Source organism: Anastrepha obliqua, chromosome 1, assembly GCF_027943255.1.
Source record: "Anastrepha obliqua isolate idAnaObli1 chromosome 1, idAnaObli1_1.0, whole genome shotgun sequence".
Classification (NCBI taxonomy): domain Eukaryota; kingdom Metazoa; phylum Arthropoda; class Insecta; order Diptera; family Tephritidae; genus Anastrepha; species Anastrepha obliqua.
The window spans coordinates 6,956,686-6,977,841 of record NC_072892.1 but is presented as its reverse complement, the minus strand read 5'-3'; the positions used below and the strand labels follow the sequence as shown (position 1 = coordinate 6,977,841).

Below are 21,156 nucleotides of genomic sequence, written 5' to 3'. Positions count from 1 at the left end.
CGACTCCAAAGAATTCACTCCTTGCCATGCTCTCCAAATATCACCTACAAGGGGAGGTATTTAAACTCACAGTTGAGAAGCATAAGGCCATGCAAAGAAATGGGTTTCTACTGGGAGGCTACGCATTTACGAGACACAAACCTGCATCAAGACCCCACGAAATATGGGCAAACTTTGAACGACGTATTTTTTCTTCTTCTTTATTTAACCGTTATCTGAGCAATTTCACAAAAATAATCGTAACTTTTATAAATAAAAGAGAGAAAAACAATAAAGAATTGTAATTAATAAAAACCGTAAATCATCCAACGTCTGAAACTTCGTTTCGCACTATTGTGTTTGACAAATATTAATATTTTGACGTTATAACGTCTTATAATTCGATGTAGCTGGCTGCACGCACCAAAAAATGCGTCGTCACCTTGCTTGAACTGCAAGCGAGAGCGCGGAACGAACGACAAAGAGCACAATCGGCCCCCGCGTTCGGCAACGTTCGACATCTGGCTCTGTCCTACTTGAGCGAGCATATATATGTATGTATATGTATGTACATATATGCGCATTTGTATATAAATTTGCAGATTTGTATTTGCATATGCCATCTTCCTGGGTGCGTGGTAATGAACCATTTCTCTGTTGAGAATAGGACGATGATAGGAAAAGTAGGAAATGAAAGGGAGTGTTTCGAGTGTACGAGTAATGTGTCTTGAAAAAGTCAAATCGATGATGGTGCCTCTTAGTGTTGTTGACTTATTAACGTTTGATACACAATCGAAATCGAACATACATATCTTTTATGAATTTGATAAGTGTTTCGTCATATTTCACGTTTGTGTAAATGTAACTTGACCTATTCCATTGCAATTCCATTTACCTCCTCCTCTATATCCATACAAAATATCTATCAAACAAATAAAATTAAAATTTTGTTTTGAAAATTGCAACCATTCCATCAATATTTTCTTATGACGTTGTCACGTTAAACTATCGTCAGTAAACCGACTTTACAGACAACCACTTTTTTCTAAAATATTCAACCACGGAACTACTTTAAGTCACTGTATTTACAATAGGATATGTATTTGTAAAAAAGTTGGAACAAATGCGAATAAAATTCGCCTGAATCAAGAATGTAAAAAGCGGCAGCAATAAAAAAATTAAGCAAATCCACATTTACATACGTATTCACACATACACATACGAAAGAGTAAAGTAAAATTTAAATGTATAAATGAGCAAAATTTATTGCAAGACAGGACACAAAAAACAAATGCCAATTCGCCCACCTGAAGCTCGTATTGGCACATATGGGTATGTGTGGGAGCTTAATGGATGCTGTAGATTTCCGCGGAACGCCTAAATACTACCACACATTAATAAATGGTCATACATGCCTCTAATTTGTATTTATTATTTTTATACAAACCTTTTTCAGCTATTGGGTAAATACCTTGCAGTTTATATTGTCGAGAATTGAAATTTGAACAGGTCGAGCCAAGGAACACCAAGAGATTTGGTGACTCCTAAAACACTCTGGCTAAAACCCCCATTGTACTTAGAGCTCTGGTAAGAGGGTAGATTTTCAAGAAGGAAAGGAAAAAAGTATCAGAGAAAGAGATAGGAAAGAATAGACACAGAGATAAAGGTAGTAAGTCCTGTCAGAATTTTCCAGATTCTTTGGCAAATCTGTAAATATGCCCCAGTTTTAGAGAACGAATATTACTCATTCTCACGACATCGGGACCCTAATCTCGTAACCTCACTCACAGAGAAAGAGCACATCAGGTCCCCAAAGATTCCAATGGTGGTCATGTGCTGGCCCCATGGGTTGTGTCCTGTAATAATTCCGACCATCAGCCGAACGCCTTTCCTTCTAAGTTTTAGTACAAAGTTTGGCAGTTTTCTGTTCGGACTTGTAACAAAGCTCTTTGCAGTTCTGCAGCGTTCTAGACCGAACCATGGCTCTTTATGTAAATTGCATACATAATCGGTGATCCAATTCATGATTCCTGCGGAACTGATTCCGATTATTGGCTCTGACTCTTGTGGCGGAACCGCTGAGCCACGGTTGGCCAATTCATCGGCAATTTCGTTTCCTTGAATACTGGAGTGTCCTGGAACCCATATAAGTACAAGCCTATTCTATCTTGCGACAGAATTAAGCTTCTTCTTATATTCTTGAACAATCTTTGAGGTTTGCTTCGTGTTCTCCAGGGGCCTCAGTGCATCCTGACTGTCACTGAAAACTCCAATCTGTTTCCCGCTTCATCTCCTCTCGATTATCCATTCGGCTACTTTCGGGATGGCAAAAATTTCCGTTTGGAAAACAGTTGCCATTTTCCCCATAACATAGTGATACTTATTACTATCGTTTAAGTACCATCCGACTCCAGACCCTATTTCATTCTTGAACCCATCGGTAAAAAAAATATCCGTCAAACCTCCCTCAATGCATTCTGTATTGCTCCATTGCTCACGCAGTGGAAATCTGACATCAAATTTCCTTCCAAATGAAACTATGCGTATCAGGTCGTCTTTAGGTGTCAAAAACGGCGGATACTGCTCAGATAGCAACTTAAAGATTTCTCTATGTCCCGAAGTTCTGTCTTCGTGCCAGAAACCATATTTATGGAGTCTACACATTGCTTTTATTGCTTGCTGTTGTATCTTAAGATCCAAGGGGAACAAATCAAGCCAAGCATAGCATTTAGAGCATCGCCAGAGGTTGTACTCATGGCTCCTGTAATGCATAAACATACGCTTTTTTGAAGCCTATATAGTTCCCGTAGTGTGGACTTAACCATGCTCCGTTGCCACCAGACCACAGAGGCGTACGTGGTTAAATTGTTACTAAATATTTCCACTCAGCTGAGGATATGTAACATTCCCGTGGCAGTTGGTTTTACGTTATCGGAACGACCCAGACACACTAGCAGTACCTGTATACCCGTACATGTATGGGGAATGTTTAAAAACATATATTTTATAAGTTAAAAAACTAAGACTTCTAAATAGGCTCACTATGGGCGCGATTGGTTCTATTAACACTACTCTAAATAAATCGTTTTCCCCTTAAACCTCGAGAGGGAGCAGAAAGTGGAATAACTGTTAATAGTGAGCACAATGAAAATTAGATGTGTATTTCTTCTTTCAGCAAAATTACTCACACCAACCTATAGTATATAGCCTGACTCTCACCTTGCAGTTAGTCGAAAGAGTAAACCTCTTCATGACAAACTGAAACTATATTATAACTGAAACCATTTTTAGGTTATCTGCAAAATGTAACGCAATGTTCAATATCGTTAAAGAATAATAAGAAAAACCTAAGGAACTACCACAAAAACACAAATTATTCCCACTCTATTAATACATCAAAGCTCAAAATTTTTATTATTTGTTTGGTGATATCAATACATTTTAAATGTTATAAATTTCGCTCAATTGCTCAGAGAGGAATTTATTTTATTATATTATCTTCTCCATCAGAGAAGAAATTAAAATAAAAAGGAAGCACTGGGGGCATTTGTACATTAGGAATAACTCGAACAGCAGATTCTTCATTGCCACGGGGTAGTTACAAGAGAATGATTACAAATTTCAGATATTTTACACAGTGTTGAGACGTCGCCAAGGACATCCCAAAATCTCAGCAGTGGGGCATTGCTCGGACCACTTTACAACGAATTATCCGCATTGATTTGCATTTATTCCCATATAAGATTCCATTGACGTAAAGATTGTTGCCTGCGGACAAGCCTCGTCGATTGGAATGGGCCCAAAAAACACATGGGTCCGTCGAATATAGGCAACCCTGTAGCATTCTTTTTGAGATTTGGGTGCGGTGGACGGAGTACAAGTGCGGATTTTTCAAACCTCCGTGGGAGTAGCAGTGCCTAAACTTTAACAAAAGTTATATCTCGCCCCTTTAACTCCTATATAGAATACTGGGGGGAACTTTTTTAACATTACTATCTGTAGATTTTTAACAGGAAGATTCAAATTTTTAAAAAAAGTTCTTAGAATACATTTTAATTGCCGACAAAAATAGTTTTCGCCCTTTTAAATGCGATTATCCCATCATTCCAAAAAAAAAAAACATTCCTTTTGAATGCCAAAAACATTAAAAGGCGAATACAAATTCGACAAATTTAACGAAATTAATCTGTTCGCCAAGTTCATAGAGCAAAGTGTTGAAGAAGCCACCGAAATGTCGATTCGTCGTCGTTCTCAGCTTGTTGGCATTTGTCCTTCGACTACGCGGAAAATTTCACGTAAAGCTCTTGACTTACGTGCCTATGAAATACAACTCGTGCAAGAATTGAACCCAAATGGCCGTCGTTTGGGACGCATTTTTGCTGATTGGACTCATTTAGATTTATTATTCAGTCGTTTTGGAAAAAGTTGACTGATCGAATGGACCATAACTCGTAACCGCGGCGGACATACATACATATGTCGAATATCATATAATATTAAAAAATAAATACTATGAAATTATTTATCAGATTAAAATAACAAAAAATTTCATTCCCGCAAAATATCTGTGTATTACCATTTTAAGTTGTCAAAAGGCGCAAAATACCATGAGGTCGAAGTTCAAGCCTCAAATAAATCTAAAATCTTAGTTTTCAATCTCTTAAAAAACACCCGATGCATATTTACCAAAAATGTACAATATGTTACCTAAAATGTAAAAGTTTTATTATCGGTCGGTAAATATCAATTCAAGATTTTTAACCAGACTAAAAGTACAGCGGAAAATTTTAAATTAAAAATTATTATTGGTAAAAATTAGCTCGTAAATTCTGTCAATATCATTTTTCACAGAGTCGGATTGAGAGAATTTCAATGTAAATATTGAATAAAAAATGTGATTCCATTACATTTTAATATTGACGGAAATAACCATTTTATCGGCGTCGATAATTTACCAAATAATATTTCCCAACTCAATAATAGGTTCACATATAACTAGATTCTCCACTTTTTCGAGCTTAACTACCAATCCATAATTAAAATCCGAGATTATAAAATAATCTCAGATTATAAATGTACTTTATGCTATACAACCCTGTGTTTTTTGAGTTAGCTATAATAAATATCACAAATGTAAGGAGAAACGTAAAAGTAAAAACGAAATAAAATGGATGCCGGCATATAAAAAAGGTTTATAGACATAATTCTAATACATCTTTTGTTAGTTATTATTAATTATGCATTCCTTACAGAAAAAAGCCTGTGTATGTCACGCTTTGGCCTATTATTGCTTATTATAAAATGTAATATCGAATTTCCCATGCGTATCGCTGCCATAATTTTCTGCAACCTCATTGGACGTGGTTTACGAATTTGCTTCAACTGTCTATTACTAGCAGCAAATTGCGCAATTAAATTAACTATTGCCTCTATTTGCCTTTTCTTCATATTGTTAATAGTGAAACAAACCAAATAATCTAAAATATTCCACCAAACCAAATGCATTGAAGAAAAAACAAAAAAGTATTGGCAGCTGATTGTCAATTCTGCAGCTAATCTGCCATATGTGGACGGGTAGATTCATTTTTATGGATTTATTGCTACTATACTGCATATGTGAACGTACTTTTTTTAAAATAACCCATCACACAGGCTGTTTGATTTGAATTTAATGAATTCGTTGTAATATGACTGCTATTATGTGACTACCAAATACTCCAATGTTACTATTGGAAGGTTTATAACTTAAAAAAAAACTATTTGCTAAATACTTATATCCGTTTTTAATTTATATATGGATATTATATAAACCTGGAATAGAGTAGATATTAAAAAAACTCATCGAGTATCATAAACACTTTGTTATCGTAGTGAGTTTATTTAACAAATTTTATGGTCTTAAGGCATGGCATAATTGAGTGTACAAATATCAGCACAAAATATCTCCATATTGCATTATTTTGCTAGTATTTCACTTATGCTTCTCGCTGAGGTCAGCATTGCGAGTATAATAAGAACATAATTAAGTGTATAAATATGCAATATAAGCATTAACTTTAGATTTTACGAAATTAACAAACATTTAAAATATTTATGTGCTAAAGGTCTTTTTTTGTTTCTTACTGTTAAAAATATATTACCTGCAAATAAGAGCAGCAATCGAAATTATCGTGCTGAATAAGCATATAAAATGAACATAATATAATATAAATTACCAGACTAATGCACAATTCATAGGACATCACCATTTTAAATACAAAATACAAAAGTTCAAACAATTAAATTAACTGCACCCGCACTACGCCTGCGAATCTGTTTCGCTAACGCCTACAATGCTCTGCATGCTCGGCTCAGACTCGGAACGTTTGTGCGTTCGTTTCGGCACGCCGCACGGGCGTTCCATTTGAGTACCATCCTTTACCGTATCATCGCTGGCACTTAGTGAATTTTCAACACGCTGCTGCGGTTGGAAAAGTTCGGGTTCACTGCGTGCCAACTCTTCCTCAACGAAAGCATTGGTATTGGCATTCGATTCCAACACTTTCTCATTAAGGCACACATCATCCAAGTCTACGTCACTGTTGGAAAAGAGTGCCGTAGCACCCAATTCCAGCGAGTTTTTCACATCCAACTCGACATCATTCGGATCAATCGTATTTGTGGATTTCTGTGATGCTTTCGGATTCTTTGGCGTAGAGGTGGAATTATTAGCGGTTGGCGCAAAAACACACTGATCTATAGTTATCGATCGTTGAAGACTGTGTGTCGGAAGTGTGGGGGATGTAGCAGTATCGGCGCGCGTTCGTGAACTACCTGTTGAATTTGATAATGTGGAAAAGCCAGCCATACTATTCCCGCTATTTAAGACATTACTAGCACCTGTAGCACTGCCGCTACCACCAACCGGAGGTGCATTAGTTACGGAGCTGGGTGTAGAATTACTTTTTTCATCTTGGTGATCCTTCATTAGTTTACAGGCTTTACCTAAAGCGCAGATGGTCAAACAAATGCGAACGCCTAATACGAATATACAAGCCAATCCAAATAGCACCCATGCCGCGACATTATTGAAAGAGACCGCCGAATATATGGCTTTTATTAGCACGACACCCAATGGGAAGGGAATGAAGCCCATACGGCGCGCCACCAAGTCCGAATGATCCGAAAACGCATGTTTCTGTCGAGTCTGAGTCATATCATAGGCTAAGCTGGTAGTATATTCGCGGTAAATGTACTCTGGTATCTCGTTGAAGCGTGTAATGAAAGCATGTTTTATCCAGTCAATTAACACTTCCGTAACTAGCACAGCAATACAGTCGGGCACCATTACACAGAACTGACTCATACTCCAATCGAACTCCTTCATGGTTTGTATCACTACAATGAAAAGCAATACCGACAGATGAAAACGTTCGCGCACATCACTGCAAGTCAGTTGAAAAAGATTATTTTTGTCGAATTTCTTGAACACTGATCCTTTTAGCTCGACGAAATTGTTGGAAATCATAATTGTTAGTAGACCTTTATTATTTGAATTCACAGCCACGTTCAATGTAGTAGCCTAGAGAATAGGTACAACGTAAATTAATTCATTATTTCATATTTCGTCAAAGTCTTGATGCGAATTTTAATATTAAATATCTTTACCTGGAACATAATTAAGAAACTGTGCAGCAAAACGTAAATAAGCGCAAACACAATATGCGGGACCAGTCCGAAATGTTCCCGCTTTGAATTCTTCGGTTCAGTTGCTGTCCAAAATAGCGCATCAATTGTGTCCTGCCCGAAAGCGGATAGCAAACGGTCTCCAACCTCAATCATGTTATAAAAAATGTACAACTTTATAATGGATTGAGATTTAATGATGTGGTAAATACGATTGGTATCTACGGACAGCATCAGCAGTGTGCATGCAATCCATATTGTACCCTTCAGCAAATCGCAAATTTCCGCCGGCGTCAATAGACGCTGAGTGCGCCTTCGCAATCCCAAGCAACTTGCAATTGGACGTGAAAATAGTCCCCACATAGCCAAAGTGAAGCGCACAGGTAGAAAGGTGTGTATGTATAGAAAGGAATCAGCACATTGCATTATGCCGTAGACAATAAAACGCTCCAGGTCGCGTGGTATGCGCATAAAAGAATATATTTTTTGACGCCTTGCTGTGTAGCGTTCCTCATCGTGTTCCAATATATAACCTCGAGTCAGTTCGACCTTGAAAAAGTCCATGAACGAGGGTGATGCTTCTGTGAACAGAAATAAATCACATCAAATGTCAATAGTTGTATATGCCACTTGTTTGCACCGATCACTACCAACGCCCACTCACCTTTTTCCTTATGCTCTTTGTCCTCGTCATTTTGTTTTGTATTAGTTCCCTTAGCAGAACTCCCACCGCTGGACCGTTTGTGTTCGTCCGTGAATATTTCGTCGACACGACTATGGAAGTTTAACTCTCCGCGAAAACGTAGCTTCTTTGTAGGAGTCCCAGCTTCATCCTTTGCCCGAGACATATTTTCAAGATTTTTCCTCCCCAGAGATAAAGTTCCAATTACTTTTCACCGCTGACGAAGGTTTGTTTTTGTAATATTTTGTTTTGTTCCTTAGTTGTCAAAAGCAAAAGATGGAAAAAATTAAACAGCGAAAAAGAAAGCAAATATGTTAACCAGTGTTGGAGACTGTTGTATTTAGAACTAGGGAGTCTAAGCGCTATGCCAAAATAAAGATGTAATTTGATCATAATTCCACAAGTGAGGGCAGTGATTCTAATTGGTAAAGCACATCTAAGTGCCTAAGGACCTAATTTCTATTTTTACTCCCCGGGTCTATGATAGAAAGTATCAAGGCGTAAAAAGGTGCAAATGTCAAATTTGTGCTTCGCCTATATTCCGAGGAAATCCGCCAAACGCCATAAACAAAAGAGATTAATCTATTTTAACAAATAAATATAGTCAATATATCAGTTTTTCGAATCGTAGTATTTTTTTTATAAATAATGGTTAAAAATGCTTATTTTTTTAATAAATTTCATAATTTCAAATGTTTGCTTAAATACAAACACTGAAAAAGAACAATATTCACTTAGAAATATTCACTAGATTTAAAGCTTTTTCACTAAATAACACTTTATATTGTAATAAAAACCTATTATTACAAATTTTCTTCTAAATGTTTGTAATATCGTACGTGTGGGAGGAACTGTGAAAGGAACGATAGTGAGAAAAGTATAAAATGAAATAATATAAAACAACCCAAAATGAAAAAAAAAAAAATAAAATATGGGAATATTTTTCGTAATACTATTTATTTTAAAAAATATTGAAAAAAACATTATGAAAGCAACAGGAAATATCAGTACATAATCGCTCCCACGATACTCCGTTCTACGTTACCGGAACCCCCCGGATGTAAGTCCGACCAGGTACTGCCACTCTAGCAACATGTTTATGCTGCTACAACAACAACAAAATCAATACATAATACTGCTGAGAATTCTATTGATTAGGTGTTATGATATTAGGACGACAGTAACAATATTCGCTTATTTAATACTGCTGAGAATTCTATTGATTAGGTGTTATGATATTAGGACGACAGTAACAATATTCGCTTATTTCAATTTCAGGTTTTACATATATGTATATATATGTAAGTAATTTTTCTTTAATGTTTTATTTCACTTTTTCGCCTGCGGTACTTATTTTTAAGACATGCATATACAGATTTTACAATAAAACTATATTTTCATAAATATTATGAATTATAAAACCTTAATTAAATGGGTACCACTGTATCCCTATGGGTTGATGCGTGACTACCAATCGGAATTCACAGAGAGAACGTAGATTCGAATCTCGGTGGAACACCAAAAATTAAGAAAAAAACATTTGTCTAATAACGGCCGCCCCTCGGCAGGTAATAGCAAACCTCCGAGTGTATTTCTGCCATGAAAAAGCTCCTCAGGCAAATATCTGCCGTTTGGAGTCGGCTCATACTTTGGAATATCGTATTTTCACTAATAAAATGAATATACTATATTTAAGTATCAAAGTGATGGCAGCTCTTAGATGCGCAATGAGACCGCTAACAGCTGATTACTACAGAGTGAATACAAGAACGTATTTTGACGTCTAAATTGTCATCAGGCTAGCGTACGAATTAGATCGATACAAAATAGCGGAAAAGTACGATAAAAACTCCTATTGGAGAAAATATAAAAAAATAAATAAATAGCCATTGCTTATAAATGTGCTAAAGAAAAGTGTTTTATCTGAAAATTGATCAGCGTAATTAGTGGAAAATGGGTGAAACTGCACCAACACCTTCGCCAATAACCGAAGAGGCCGCAAGTACGAGTGCTTCAACCAGCAGCGATGTGATTACGAAGCAACAGCAGGTGCCATCGAAGGTGAAGGTACTCATCATTGGTGCAGGAATGGCAGGACTTTCGGCTGCAAATCACCTTATATATAGTGGCTGCAATGATTTCCTTATTCTGGAAGCACGTAGCCGCATCGGCGGACGAATTGTTTCGATACCTCTCCGTTCGCAAAGAGTAAGAGTTTTATTTGTGTTTATAATGCATCCATGCGGTTCATATATGAATATTTATGGAGTAAGAGAATTGAGAAATAATTAAGCAATTATGTAAGCCGCGAGAAAGACGTTGTGGTAATGTAATATAAATATATATAGGTATATTTGTTTTTATAAATTCAGCACTCACTTCTCGCTAAATATTTTTGAAGAACACTTGCCATTTATCAATTTTAACGCCCCATTAAAAAAACTTTGTTTCCTTTCGTATATTATGCTCTATTTCGAGCGGCTATTATTAGGCTCAAACCGATTTGCTTCTTAGAACGAAACTAATTGCAAATTGTGTGATTGCCATACATAATTCTATATGCAAAAGTTTTATAAACACACCTTTTTGTTCTTTTCAAATTAAATTCAATAATCATACATACGTTCGTTCATTCATATGTATGTAAGTGTATGAATTAAAATTTTTGTATACGTGCTTGTGTACAGCACATTTCTCGTGGCATGCTTCAAAATCTGTTAGACCAAAAAGGATACAAATTTGAGTACATTCGTTAAAAATTATCATGTACATACATATGTACACATAACATTTTCAAAAAAAGGGGATATTGTTTGTTGGATTAAAGTGTTTTAAGAAAATACTATTGTCAATATGTAGGTGCACCGAAAGCGATGGTTGATACAGATATGATTTTACCTCTAATAATTGACGTGGAGTCAATTTATAATGTAAATAAAAGAATAAAACTACAAATAAGTTTTTGATAATGCCGACAGGCTCCTCGTACCTGAATGCATCTACTTGCAAATCAGTATCAGGGCAGCGCGGAATTCTCTGTCTTAGGAATGCCTTATCAATTTAAGTTTTATTAGGTTTATATCAGAAAAGGCGGAAAATCTATGTGCATATGTTTATATAGTAAATAGAAAAACAAGTGTTTGGTTAAGTATGTACATACTCGTAAATAAGTTGGTTAGCTAATTAGCAGTCGTACACGCAGCTATCATCACCTTGAATTTTTTATTTCGGCTTATTTTGTTTTATTGGGAAGCGCACATGTATATAGTAAAACGTGTGAATACATTTTTAAAGACACGCACAAAAGCAAAGCACTGCGATTTAGATACATAAATTCTTAAAAATGTACCGGCATTCGGATTGCCGGTATATGAAAAAAAAAACAAATCAGAACGCACCTCAATGCGTTTATTGCAATATCACTTAAAATTATATTAAGCGGAAGCGAAGCGGAACCAATGCACGGATTCCCATATATATTGCATAACAAAAAGGCTAAATAAACAGATTTACAATAGCACAGAATAGTGCGCAGTAAATTCTCGTTATTGAGATCAAACTAAAACGAGTGGATGTTGCTATTTTTTCTGTAAAATTTAATTAGATAAATCGGCATGATATCAACTCGAAATGATCAACCCACATTTTAGACTTGTTTGACTACGGTTTGTCGCACATTCATGCATATGTACATATATTAGTGTGTATAAACGAACCTCTTTGTGCCGTCTGATCTGGGCTGTAATTATCATAGGTTGGTGCCACATTAGCGAGACAGTCACTATTTCAAGCGAGAAACGCCACCACAACAGCTACAGCAGAGCGCGAATAAAAGAAAATAGTTACGTAAAAATAAGTAGGTCCTAACAACTTTTTATAATTATTTCTATGTACCTATGCTAGCGTCTTCCGCATCTAATTTGCAGCGAAAAATTGCTTTCTTCATATTCACTGTCAACACAAGACAATGCCATGCAATGCTTATTATTTAAAACTTTCAGTCTAGTTTCACAAGCAAATAAATTTTAATTTTATTGGCATTATTTGTGAGAGAGCCACTAACATAAAAAAATTTTGTGGGATAATAAAAATTAGCAAGGTTTGTAGAGATGTATATCTACATACATGCATACATACAGATGTGGGCTGCTACATATGTAATTTTATTAACTTTTATTTATTCCAAACAATGCATAAATAAAGCTAATATTAACAAAACAAAAATAAAAAATAATAATTCATAAATATATTGTCAAATAATAATATTTGTGGCAAGAATAAAGTAAAAAAAAAATAATATTAATTACATCTGTGCCATGCATATCACAATGGAACCGATTCGCACACCATATGTGTATATATTCACATATGTATGTAAATATGTATGTATTTATTCCACCTACTCGTATGAATGTTCAAAGTTATTTTTGCGAGTACTTCAACATGCACTTGTGTAGAAAAGGTTTCTTGGACTAGGTAAATTGCAACAACGTCATATCTGAAAGATATTGCCTTCACTATGTTGACTACCGCCGTAGCGGAATGGTGTATTTCCGCTATAAAAAAGCTCCTCATAAAAAACCATTTACCGTTCGGAGTCAGCTTAAATTGTTAGTCGTGGAACAACGTCAAGACGTACGCCACAAATAGGAGGAACTCGGCCATACACCTAACAGAAGTGTACGCGCCAATTATGCTTAATACCTGGCGGACGATCTTTCGAAAATTTAATGTAATTCGCTTGAAACTTGTTATTGGATCTGCCATTTTGAATTTTAAAAAACTAACATCAGATTCGTAATCAGCGACACCAATGTCGAACATAAATAGTTTTTAAGCATCTGTTGCGCCATTAAAGAGGGCGTTAAGAAAATGAATTTGCATGTCTAAAAGTCTTAAATTCAAAATAGTATAACTTTTTTTTCATTCATCCTAGAAGTCTTTTAAAAAATGGATTTTAAAGCTACAGAGTATTACTTTGCGATTCCGTTGTGGAAAATAAAAAAAAAATTTACCTTACTCAAAAAAATTCATAAAGATGTCCAAAATCGGCATTTCTTGACTACACAAATTGCCAAAAGTCCTGACGTGCTGGAGCATTTTCAAGATCAAATTCGTTTTCAGCACAAAAAAAACTTCAAGAGACACTCGTAGCCGTTTTAGAAATTGGACACAAATGAAATTACGCAGGCCTGTGTAATTATTCAAAATTTTGAATTGCGTCCGTCGTATTATATTTGTTTTTATTATAAAATAAATTAAAACTGGAAGAAAAATCTAATAAACTGCTAATGCATATAAAAAAATATTGTTTTTTTTTTAAATTGACTCATACAGAATTGAAACATAAAATTTTAGAGCATGATTCCAATGGGGGGGGGGTCCGGACCCGAAAACCCCCCTCGTGGATCCGCCACTGTATTTATTTATATATATATATCTTTTTTTGTGTGAGTGTCATGCATATATTTCTTATGTTTTGACTATAGTGGGTCGAGTGGGTAAAAAAATACGGCACTATTTTTCTAATAAAAACATACAACCTGGAATATATTTTTCAACTTCCATATTTTTATGTAAAATATCTCGCTATTCGAGTGATTAAATTTTCAGAGATAACATGGTCCGGCTCATGATTATCCTGAGTTGAGCCATATTTTGGTAGAAATCGTAAAATATAGGAAATATTTTCAATCAACGGTCACTTGTTTGGCGTGGCATCTCACCAGCATATACTTACATACTAATTGAACTCAATCAATTTTTTTCACAATATTCTTTTCTTAAATTTAGTTATACTTTTTTAGTTTTATCTTAATTTATTATCAGGTTTTTTATAATTTTGTTTTTTTTTTTTGTATTTTTATTTTTATATTTTTGAACTTTGTGAACGTTTATTTTTATTTTTATTTTTATTTTATATATAATATATATACTTGTTTTATTTAATTTTATTTTATTATTTGGCTTTTATAAATTTTTTTAATTTATTTTTTTTTTAATTTTTGTTTTATCTTAATTTATTATCAGGTTTTTTATAATTTTGTTTTTTTTTTTGTATTTTTATTTTTATATTTTTGAACTTTGTGAACGTTTATTTTTATTTTTATTTTATACATAATATATATACTTGTTTTATTTAATCTTATTTTATTATTTGGCTATTATAAATTTTGTTAATTTATTTTTTTTTTATTTATTTTTTTATTTTTTATTTTATATTTTGTTATTTTGTTTTTGATTGAACCCAATCAAAATGTTTCAAAACTTTGCGAACATAATTGGTTTAAATTTAGTTATACTTGTTTTTGTATATTTTATTTTTCGGATTTTTTATTTATTAATTTTTTTGTTTTGTATTCGGCAGCCGCCGTAGCCGAATGGCTTGGTGCGTGACTATCATTCGCAGTTCACAGGGAGACCGTCGGTTCGAATCTCGGTGAAACACCAAAATTAAGAAAAACATTTTTCTAATAGCGGTCGCCCCTCGGCAGGCAATGGCAAACCCCCGATTGTATTTCTGCCATGAAAAAGCTCATCATAAAAATATCTGCCGTTCGGAGTCGGCTTAAAACTGTAGGTCCCTCCATTTGTGGAACAACATCAAGACGCACACCACAAATAGGAGGAGGAGCTGGGCGAAACACCCAAAAAGGGTGAACGCGCCAATTATATATGTATATTCTTTATTTATTTTGTATTTTTTTTCTTTGTATTTATATATATTTTTTTAATTTTCTTTTGATTTGTTTTTTAATTTCGTTTTAGTATATTTTTTTTTTTATATATTTATTTTTATTGCTTGTTTTTTACACACATTTATTTATCTACGTTGTTGCGAGGTACATTCTAATACGTCCAATTTTATTCTTATTCTCTTTTTCCTAGGTCGAACTCGGTGCCAATTGGATACATGGTGTTTTGGGTAATCCTATTTTCGAGATTGCCGTTCAACACGGTCTAGTCAGTGTGGTGAATATACCGAAACCGCACACAGTTATTGCCACAACCGAGGATGGAAATCAGGTTCCTTTCAACATTCTTCAAGAGATCTACGAGGCTTACGTTTGCTTTTTGCGTCGATGTGACGAGTACTTCATGTGTCAATACAGCCCACCGCCGGACATTAATAGTGTTGGCGAACACATCAATTACGAAATTGAAATTTACTTAAGTTCTGTAAAAGATCTGAAAGAGAAACGCTTAAAGCAATTGATTTTCAATTGTTTACTCAAGCGTGAAACGTGTATTACCGGCTGTACCAGCATGAACGAAGTGGATCTCTTAGAGCTGGGTAAGTGTTGCACTGTACATATAGGAATTATAACACCGATATGATCATTCACCGACAATTTATTACCTTATAGGCAGCTACACAGAATTACAAGGTGGAAACATTGTGCCGCCGCAAGGCTACAGTTCTATTTTGCGACCGCTTTCTGCACCTATACCGAAAGAGGCAATCATCACCAAATGTCCGGTAAAGAAAATTCATTGGAAACGGAAAAAGACAATTACAGGGCTGGAAACAGTCGATGAGAATTCAGAAGATGATGATGATTCAGATGATACGGAAAAGACAGTTACTGAGGTGCCAACTGCACGTGCAGCAGCCGCATCAGCAGCAACCACAACGAATGCCCCAGTACGTGAGAAATCTACTGAGTCCGATGACACCTGTGATTCGAGTGGCAATTTAATAGATGCTGCTGTGCGAGTAGACTGTGAAGATGGGCGAAGCTTTTACGCTGATCATGTGATATGCACCATACCGCTGGGTGTACTTAAATCAACACATAAAACTCTGTTTGCACCTGAGCTACCGCATTACAAGCAGGAGGCAATTGAAAATTTAATGTTTGGAACAGTAGATAAAATTTACCTAGAATATGATCGTCCGTTTTTGAACTCCTCCTTTTCTGAAATAATGTTATTATGGGACGATGACAAATACGATGTGCATTTGTCAGATGAAGAGCGCAGTTCGACCGAGTATTTGAGCAAGAATTGGTACAAAAAGATTTATTCTTTTGCGAAAGTATCTGAAACACTACTATTGGGCTGGGTTTCAGGACGAGAGGCTAACTATATGGAGACGCTGTCTCACGAAGAAGTCGCAGAAAAATGCACAGAGATATTGCGGACATTCTTAAAGGATCCGTATGTGCCGAAACCAAAACTTTGCGTGTGGTATGCGGGTCCACTTTCTGTGCTATTGAACATATTTTCATTTGTATTTGTATTCATTATATTTTATATAGCACAAGTTGGAAGTCACAACCGTTTTCTCGTGGTTCTTACACTTCAATACCTATTGGCGCAACGCAAGAAGATATCGAGTTATTGGCACAGCCACTTTACGTGAATGCACAAGCACAGAAGGTGAGTACTTTTATGTGTCGTGACATTAGTAATTATTGATGAAATATGAAATCGAAGAGTTGTTGTTGTTGTAGCAGCATAAACATTCCCCATACTTACATACGGAGATTGGGAAAGAGTTGTTGTTGTTGTTGTAGCAGTATCTTCGCCCTGTCAGTGTAGTGTAATTACCGGTCGTCTTCGTCTAGCTCATCTAACGGTAGGCCCAGGAAACTGGCTGTTTCGACGGGTTGGGTCCAGAGGGAGAGGGGTGTTAGATGAGTGGGTTTGGTGGGGCATGTGAAAAGGTGGTTAGTGTCGTGCGGGGTGCCTTCACATGCTGGACATATGTTTAGTATGTCGGGGTCGATTCTGGATAGGTAGGAGTTTAACCTGCTACAATATCCAGAACGTAATTGTGCCAAGATTACGCGGGACTCTCGAGGAAGCTGGAGCTCTTCTTCTGCGATGGGTGGTGGTTGGACTCCGATAACGGCATTCGGGGGTCGGGAGCTTAGGAAGGTGGTAAGGGTCTCCCGATGGATGTCGTTAATGGTCTGTCTGTATACTGTCTGATCCTGGAGTGGTCTGTCTGTTTTGTCCAGGATCTCGTCCACGTAATTGAGGAAGTGTCTCCTGATGTGCCTGGGGGGTGGCTCGGGCTCGAGCAGGTGTCTGCATGGGTGAGGCCTGCGGTGACACCCTAGCAGAAACTGCTTACCGAGCATTTTGTTGTGCTCCTTAACAGGGAGCATATTGGCCTCATCGTGTAGGTGTTGAATTGGGGACATCAGGAGACATCCTGTCGCAGTCCTAATGGCAGTATTCTGGCAGGTCTTTAGCTTCGCCCACTGTGTATCACTGGTTCCAGGCGACCAGACAGGCGCGGCATAGTTGAGAACCGGTCGGCCTATTGCTTTGAAAGTCGACAGCAACATTTCTTTGTCTTTGCCCCAAGTGCTGCCGGCAAGCGACTTGAGGACCTTGTTGCGATTCTGTACTCTCGTTGCAATAGCGGTTGTGAGGAGAGCAAGCTGTCAAAGGTGACTCCCAAAATTCTGGGGTTATTAACCGTCGGTATTGGGGTATCATCGACGTGCATCTGAAGTTGCAGCTTGACCTCCTTTGTCCAGGTTGTAAAAAGGGTCGCCGTGGATTTAGTGGGAGAAAGTTTTAAGTTTCTCGCAGTGAAGAAGCGAGAAAGGCGGGCGAGGTAGTCGTTTACCTTAGAGCATAGGCCATCAATGTCATTGCCCGACGCCATTATCGTGCAGTCGTCGGCGTATGAGACCAGTGAGACTCCCTCTGGTGGCTGGGGGAGTTTCGAAATATAGAAATTAAAAAGAAAGTCTCATGTTCATGGGAAAGAGTCTCATGTTCTACCGACTGAGCTGCCACAAATAAGAGAAAGAGCTTGGCCAAACACCTAACAGAAGTGTACGCGCCAATGATTTGTTTTTTATATGGAAGAATTATAATGGAACTAAAGGTTTTCAGCATGTATGATTTTTTTCTGAAAATCGTGCTCGAACCGTCGAAGCCGCAAGGTTATTGTTGTTGTAGCAGCATAAACATTCCCCATGTACGTGGAATGCTGCTGGAGTGACAGTCCTTAGCCGGATATAAATCCGGATCGTTCCGGTAACGTAGAATCGACTGGAATCGTTGGAACGGAGCTATAACAATCATGCAAATTATAGTCGGTTCCACGTTACCGGAATATAGACAGACATTAAATGGCATTTATCGGGAGACCCTTACCAGCTTCCTAAACTCCCGACGGCATTCGGCGTTATCAGAGTCTAACCACTGCCTATTGCAGAGCTGTCTCGAGGGCCGCGTAACTTTGGCCCAATTACATTGTGGGTATTGCAGGTTGTTAAACTCCTACTTATTTAGAATAGACCCCGATGTACTCAATATATGTCGGTCAAGTGAAGGTGCACCGCACGACACTAACCACCTATTCACATGCCCCATCAATCCTAATACCCCCTCCCTCTGGAACCAACAGCAAGTTTTCGGTGACTTCACTGCACTGTTACAACAACAACATTACCGGAACAACCCTGATTTGTTATCGGCCAAGAACTATCACTCCAGCAGCATTTCAACAACAATTATCAATAGCCATTCATTCCAAACAAAGCGGTTCAGCTGCCTCATGACGCCCGCGGTAATTGGCACAGATTGCAGGATCGCCCTTCTTATGGATTGGGCAGAGCACACTTAAATTCCAATCAGCAGGCATGCTTTCATCCGACCATATTTTGCGTAGAAGCTGATGCATGCACGTTACCAGCTCCTCGCCGCCATGTTTGAATAGGTCAGCCGGCAGTCGTCATAGTCGGGTAACGGAGCGACCATTCCGTCGTCAACGATTGGGGTATCGGGATCTTCACATTATCTGTGACATGCGCAGCTGTCACTATTTAGTAGGTTCGAGAAGTGTTCCCTCCATAATTTAAGAATGCTCTGGATGTCGGTCACCAGATCGCCGTCTTTGTTCTTACAGGAAAACGCCCCGGTCTTGAAACCTTCTGTAAGCCGCCGAACTTTCTGGTAGAAATTTCGGGCGTTGTTGCTATTGACCAGCATCTAAAGCTCCTCGCACTCACGTATTGCGGCCTCTCGTTTCTTCTGTCGGATAATACGTCTCTCTTCCTTTCTTAGCTCTCTGCAGCGATCCCACATGGCTCGCGTTGCGCCCGATCGCAGCGTGACTTTATAGGCACCATCTTTTCTTTCGGCGGCAGCATGACATTCCTCGTCGTACCAACTGTTTTTTCGGGATCGCCGGAATCCGATTTCTTCTTCGGCGGTTTATTGGGCAGTACTCTCTGAGAGCAGGAGTGAGAGTCGAGTGGCGAATCTTCTGGCTGTCTGTTGTGATTGCAGTTTTTGATGTCGAACATACTTTGCGTAGTTAGATGGACGATTTACGTGGCGAGTCCCAAACCCAGCGCACAACCAGCTATCCTGGAATGTTTCGCCTTCTCACTTTAGCTCACCCCCGAACGGGTGTTCGGAAGCTACCCAGAGGATACTTGGGCTAATCCCGGGAGTTGGGAGATGCTTGACCCATATGCAGAAGAAGCGTCCTGGCCACTCCCAAGTGAATGGCGATCAGTAACTTTTGCCACTTGCGTAATAACAATAAATTACTATAGCAATAATAGTAACAACAATTATCACTTACCACTAATAATTTCATATTTATTTGTTCTTTAGCCCGCCGTATTGTTCGCCGGCGAGCATACACATGCCAACTTTTACTCAACTGTACACGGTGCCTATTTGACTGGTCGGACGGCCGCTCAATATATTCTCTCTAAAGACGAGCCGGTCGAGGCTATTATGGAAGCAGATACCAGCGACTTGAGTTCTTGGATACAAGGAATTTCGCTGGAATAAAACAAAATACCAAAAGCAACGAATTCATTTAACAAAAAAAACGAAAAAGACGAATGTGAAATGAATTGAGGCAGTGAACTTCCATTGAGATGTGGCAATATTTTCCGGCGTGCAGTTCAGTATCATTGGAACCATTCTAAAGCTTAAGTTAAACATTTTAAATATTTGCGAGCAAGCAACTTTAAGTGCAAATGGCTTATTTGCAAAGCTTATAATTAAGACAAACCATATGTTTTTTGCATTTTTTGCGTTATCACAAAATTTAACCACCACTTTGGTGGCTAATTCTGTTTAAATTGTTTTATAATTTAACTTTTGTTTAATTTCATTAGCGAGTAATATTTATGCTTAGGTGCTTTTATAAAGTGCGAAATACGTGATAATCAAATTGAGAGTATAACAGTAAAAACTACATGCAATATTTTATTGTCTTTACAAATTTGCAATAAGATTGCAAAACTAATTGACTAAACAACTATTTTAAGTTCAATTCTAGTTTAATGCCATTTAATGATAAACTTTTTCACGCCCAATGTTTTTTTAGCAATTTTGTGAAATTTTTGTTTATAAAATCATTTACCTATGTATTATTTATATTGCTATATTTTTTCTTATATTTTTACTGCAAACGCATTTATTAAATTATTTTGATATGTAGCACATGAATCATGGTTTTTCTCCCACAAGATCTGTTATCTTTCATATAATTTAACTCAATGTCTGATATTATAGCGAAGTAATGGAACTTTTAAAACTGATTAACAACTATTATATACATACATATATATGTATTTGACATAGAAATGCTTCTGTTTAGTATAATACAAACAATTTTTTAAATCTCTCAATCGTACCAGCAGATAAATATACAGTAGAATAAATCCCTAAATATGTAAATTGTATGTATTGTATGTAGTAGCAAGAAAGAAAGCAGAGTTGTTTCATTATTTAAGTTATTTATTTATTTAAAAAGGCATGGAACATTACTCATACCCACACATACGTATGTATTTATGCATAACTCTCAATGTCAGCACAAGAATGATTTGTAAGAA

General features: G+C 36.9%; 2 protein-coding genes and 1 long non-coding RNA gene across 3 annotated transcripts; 2 read left to right on the top strand and 1 right to left on the bottom strand.

The window, feature by feature from the left end:
- Nucleotides 1–5,105: 5,105 nt before the first annotated feature.
- Nucleotides 5,106–5,753, top strand: LOC129244591 (uncharacterized). The gene is made up of 2 exons (XR_008582372.1): nucleotides 5,106–5,169; nucleotides 5,232–5,753. It is a non-coding gene; the product is annotated as an uncharacterized LOC129244591 (long non-coding RNA).
- Nucleotides 5,754–5,825: 72 nt separating this feature from the next.
- Nucleotides 5,826–8,593, bottom strand: LOC129244576 (protein TAPT1 homolog). The gene is made up of 3 exons (XM_054882292.1): nucleotides 8,309–8,593; nucleotides 7,627–8,225; nucleotides 5,826–7,540 (listed from the first exon to the last, which is right to left on the bottom strand). The coding sequence occupies exons 1-3, from the start codon at nucleotides 8,490–8,492 to the stop codon at nucleotides 6,278–6,280; spliced, it is 2,046 nt and encodes a 681-aa protein (XP_054738267.1). The 5' UTR covers nucleotides 8,493–8,593; the 3' UTR covers nucleotides 5,826–6,277.
- A 1,521-nt stretch (nucleotides 8,594–10,114) lies between these two features.
- LOC129244583 (peroxisomal N(1)-acetyl-spermine/spermidine oxidase) lies at nucleotides 10,115–20,101 on the top strand. The gene is made up of 5 exons (XM_054882306.1): nucleotides 10,115–10,534; nucleotides 15,215–15,620; nucleotides 15,694–16,516; nucleotides 16,588–16,708; nucleotides 19,919–20,101. Exons 1-5 carry the CDS (start codon nucleotides 10,280–10,282, stop codon nucleotides 20,099–20,101), a joined length of 1,788 nt encoding a protein of 595 aa, XP_054738281.1. The 5' UTR covers nucleotides 10,115–10,279.
- Nucleotides 20,102–21,156: the final 1,055 nt, after the last annotated feature.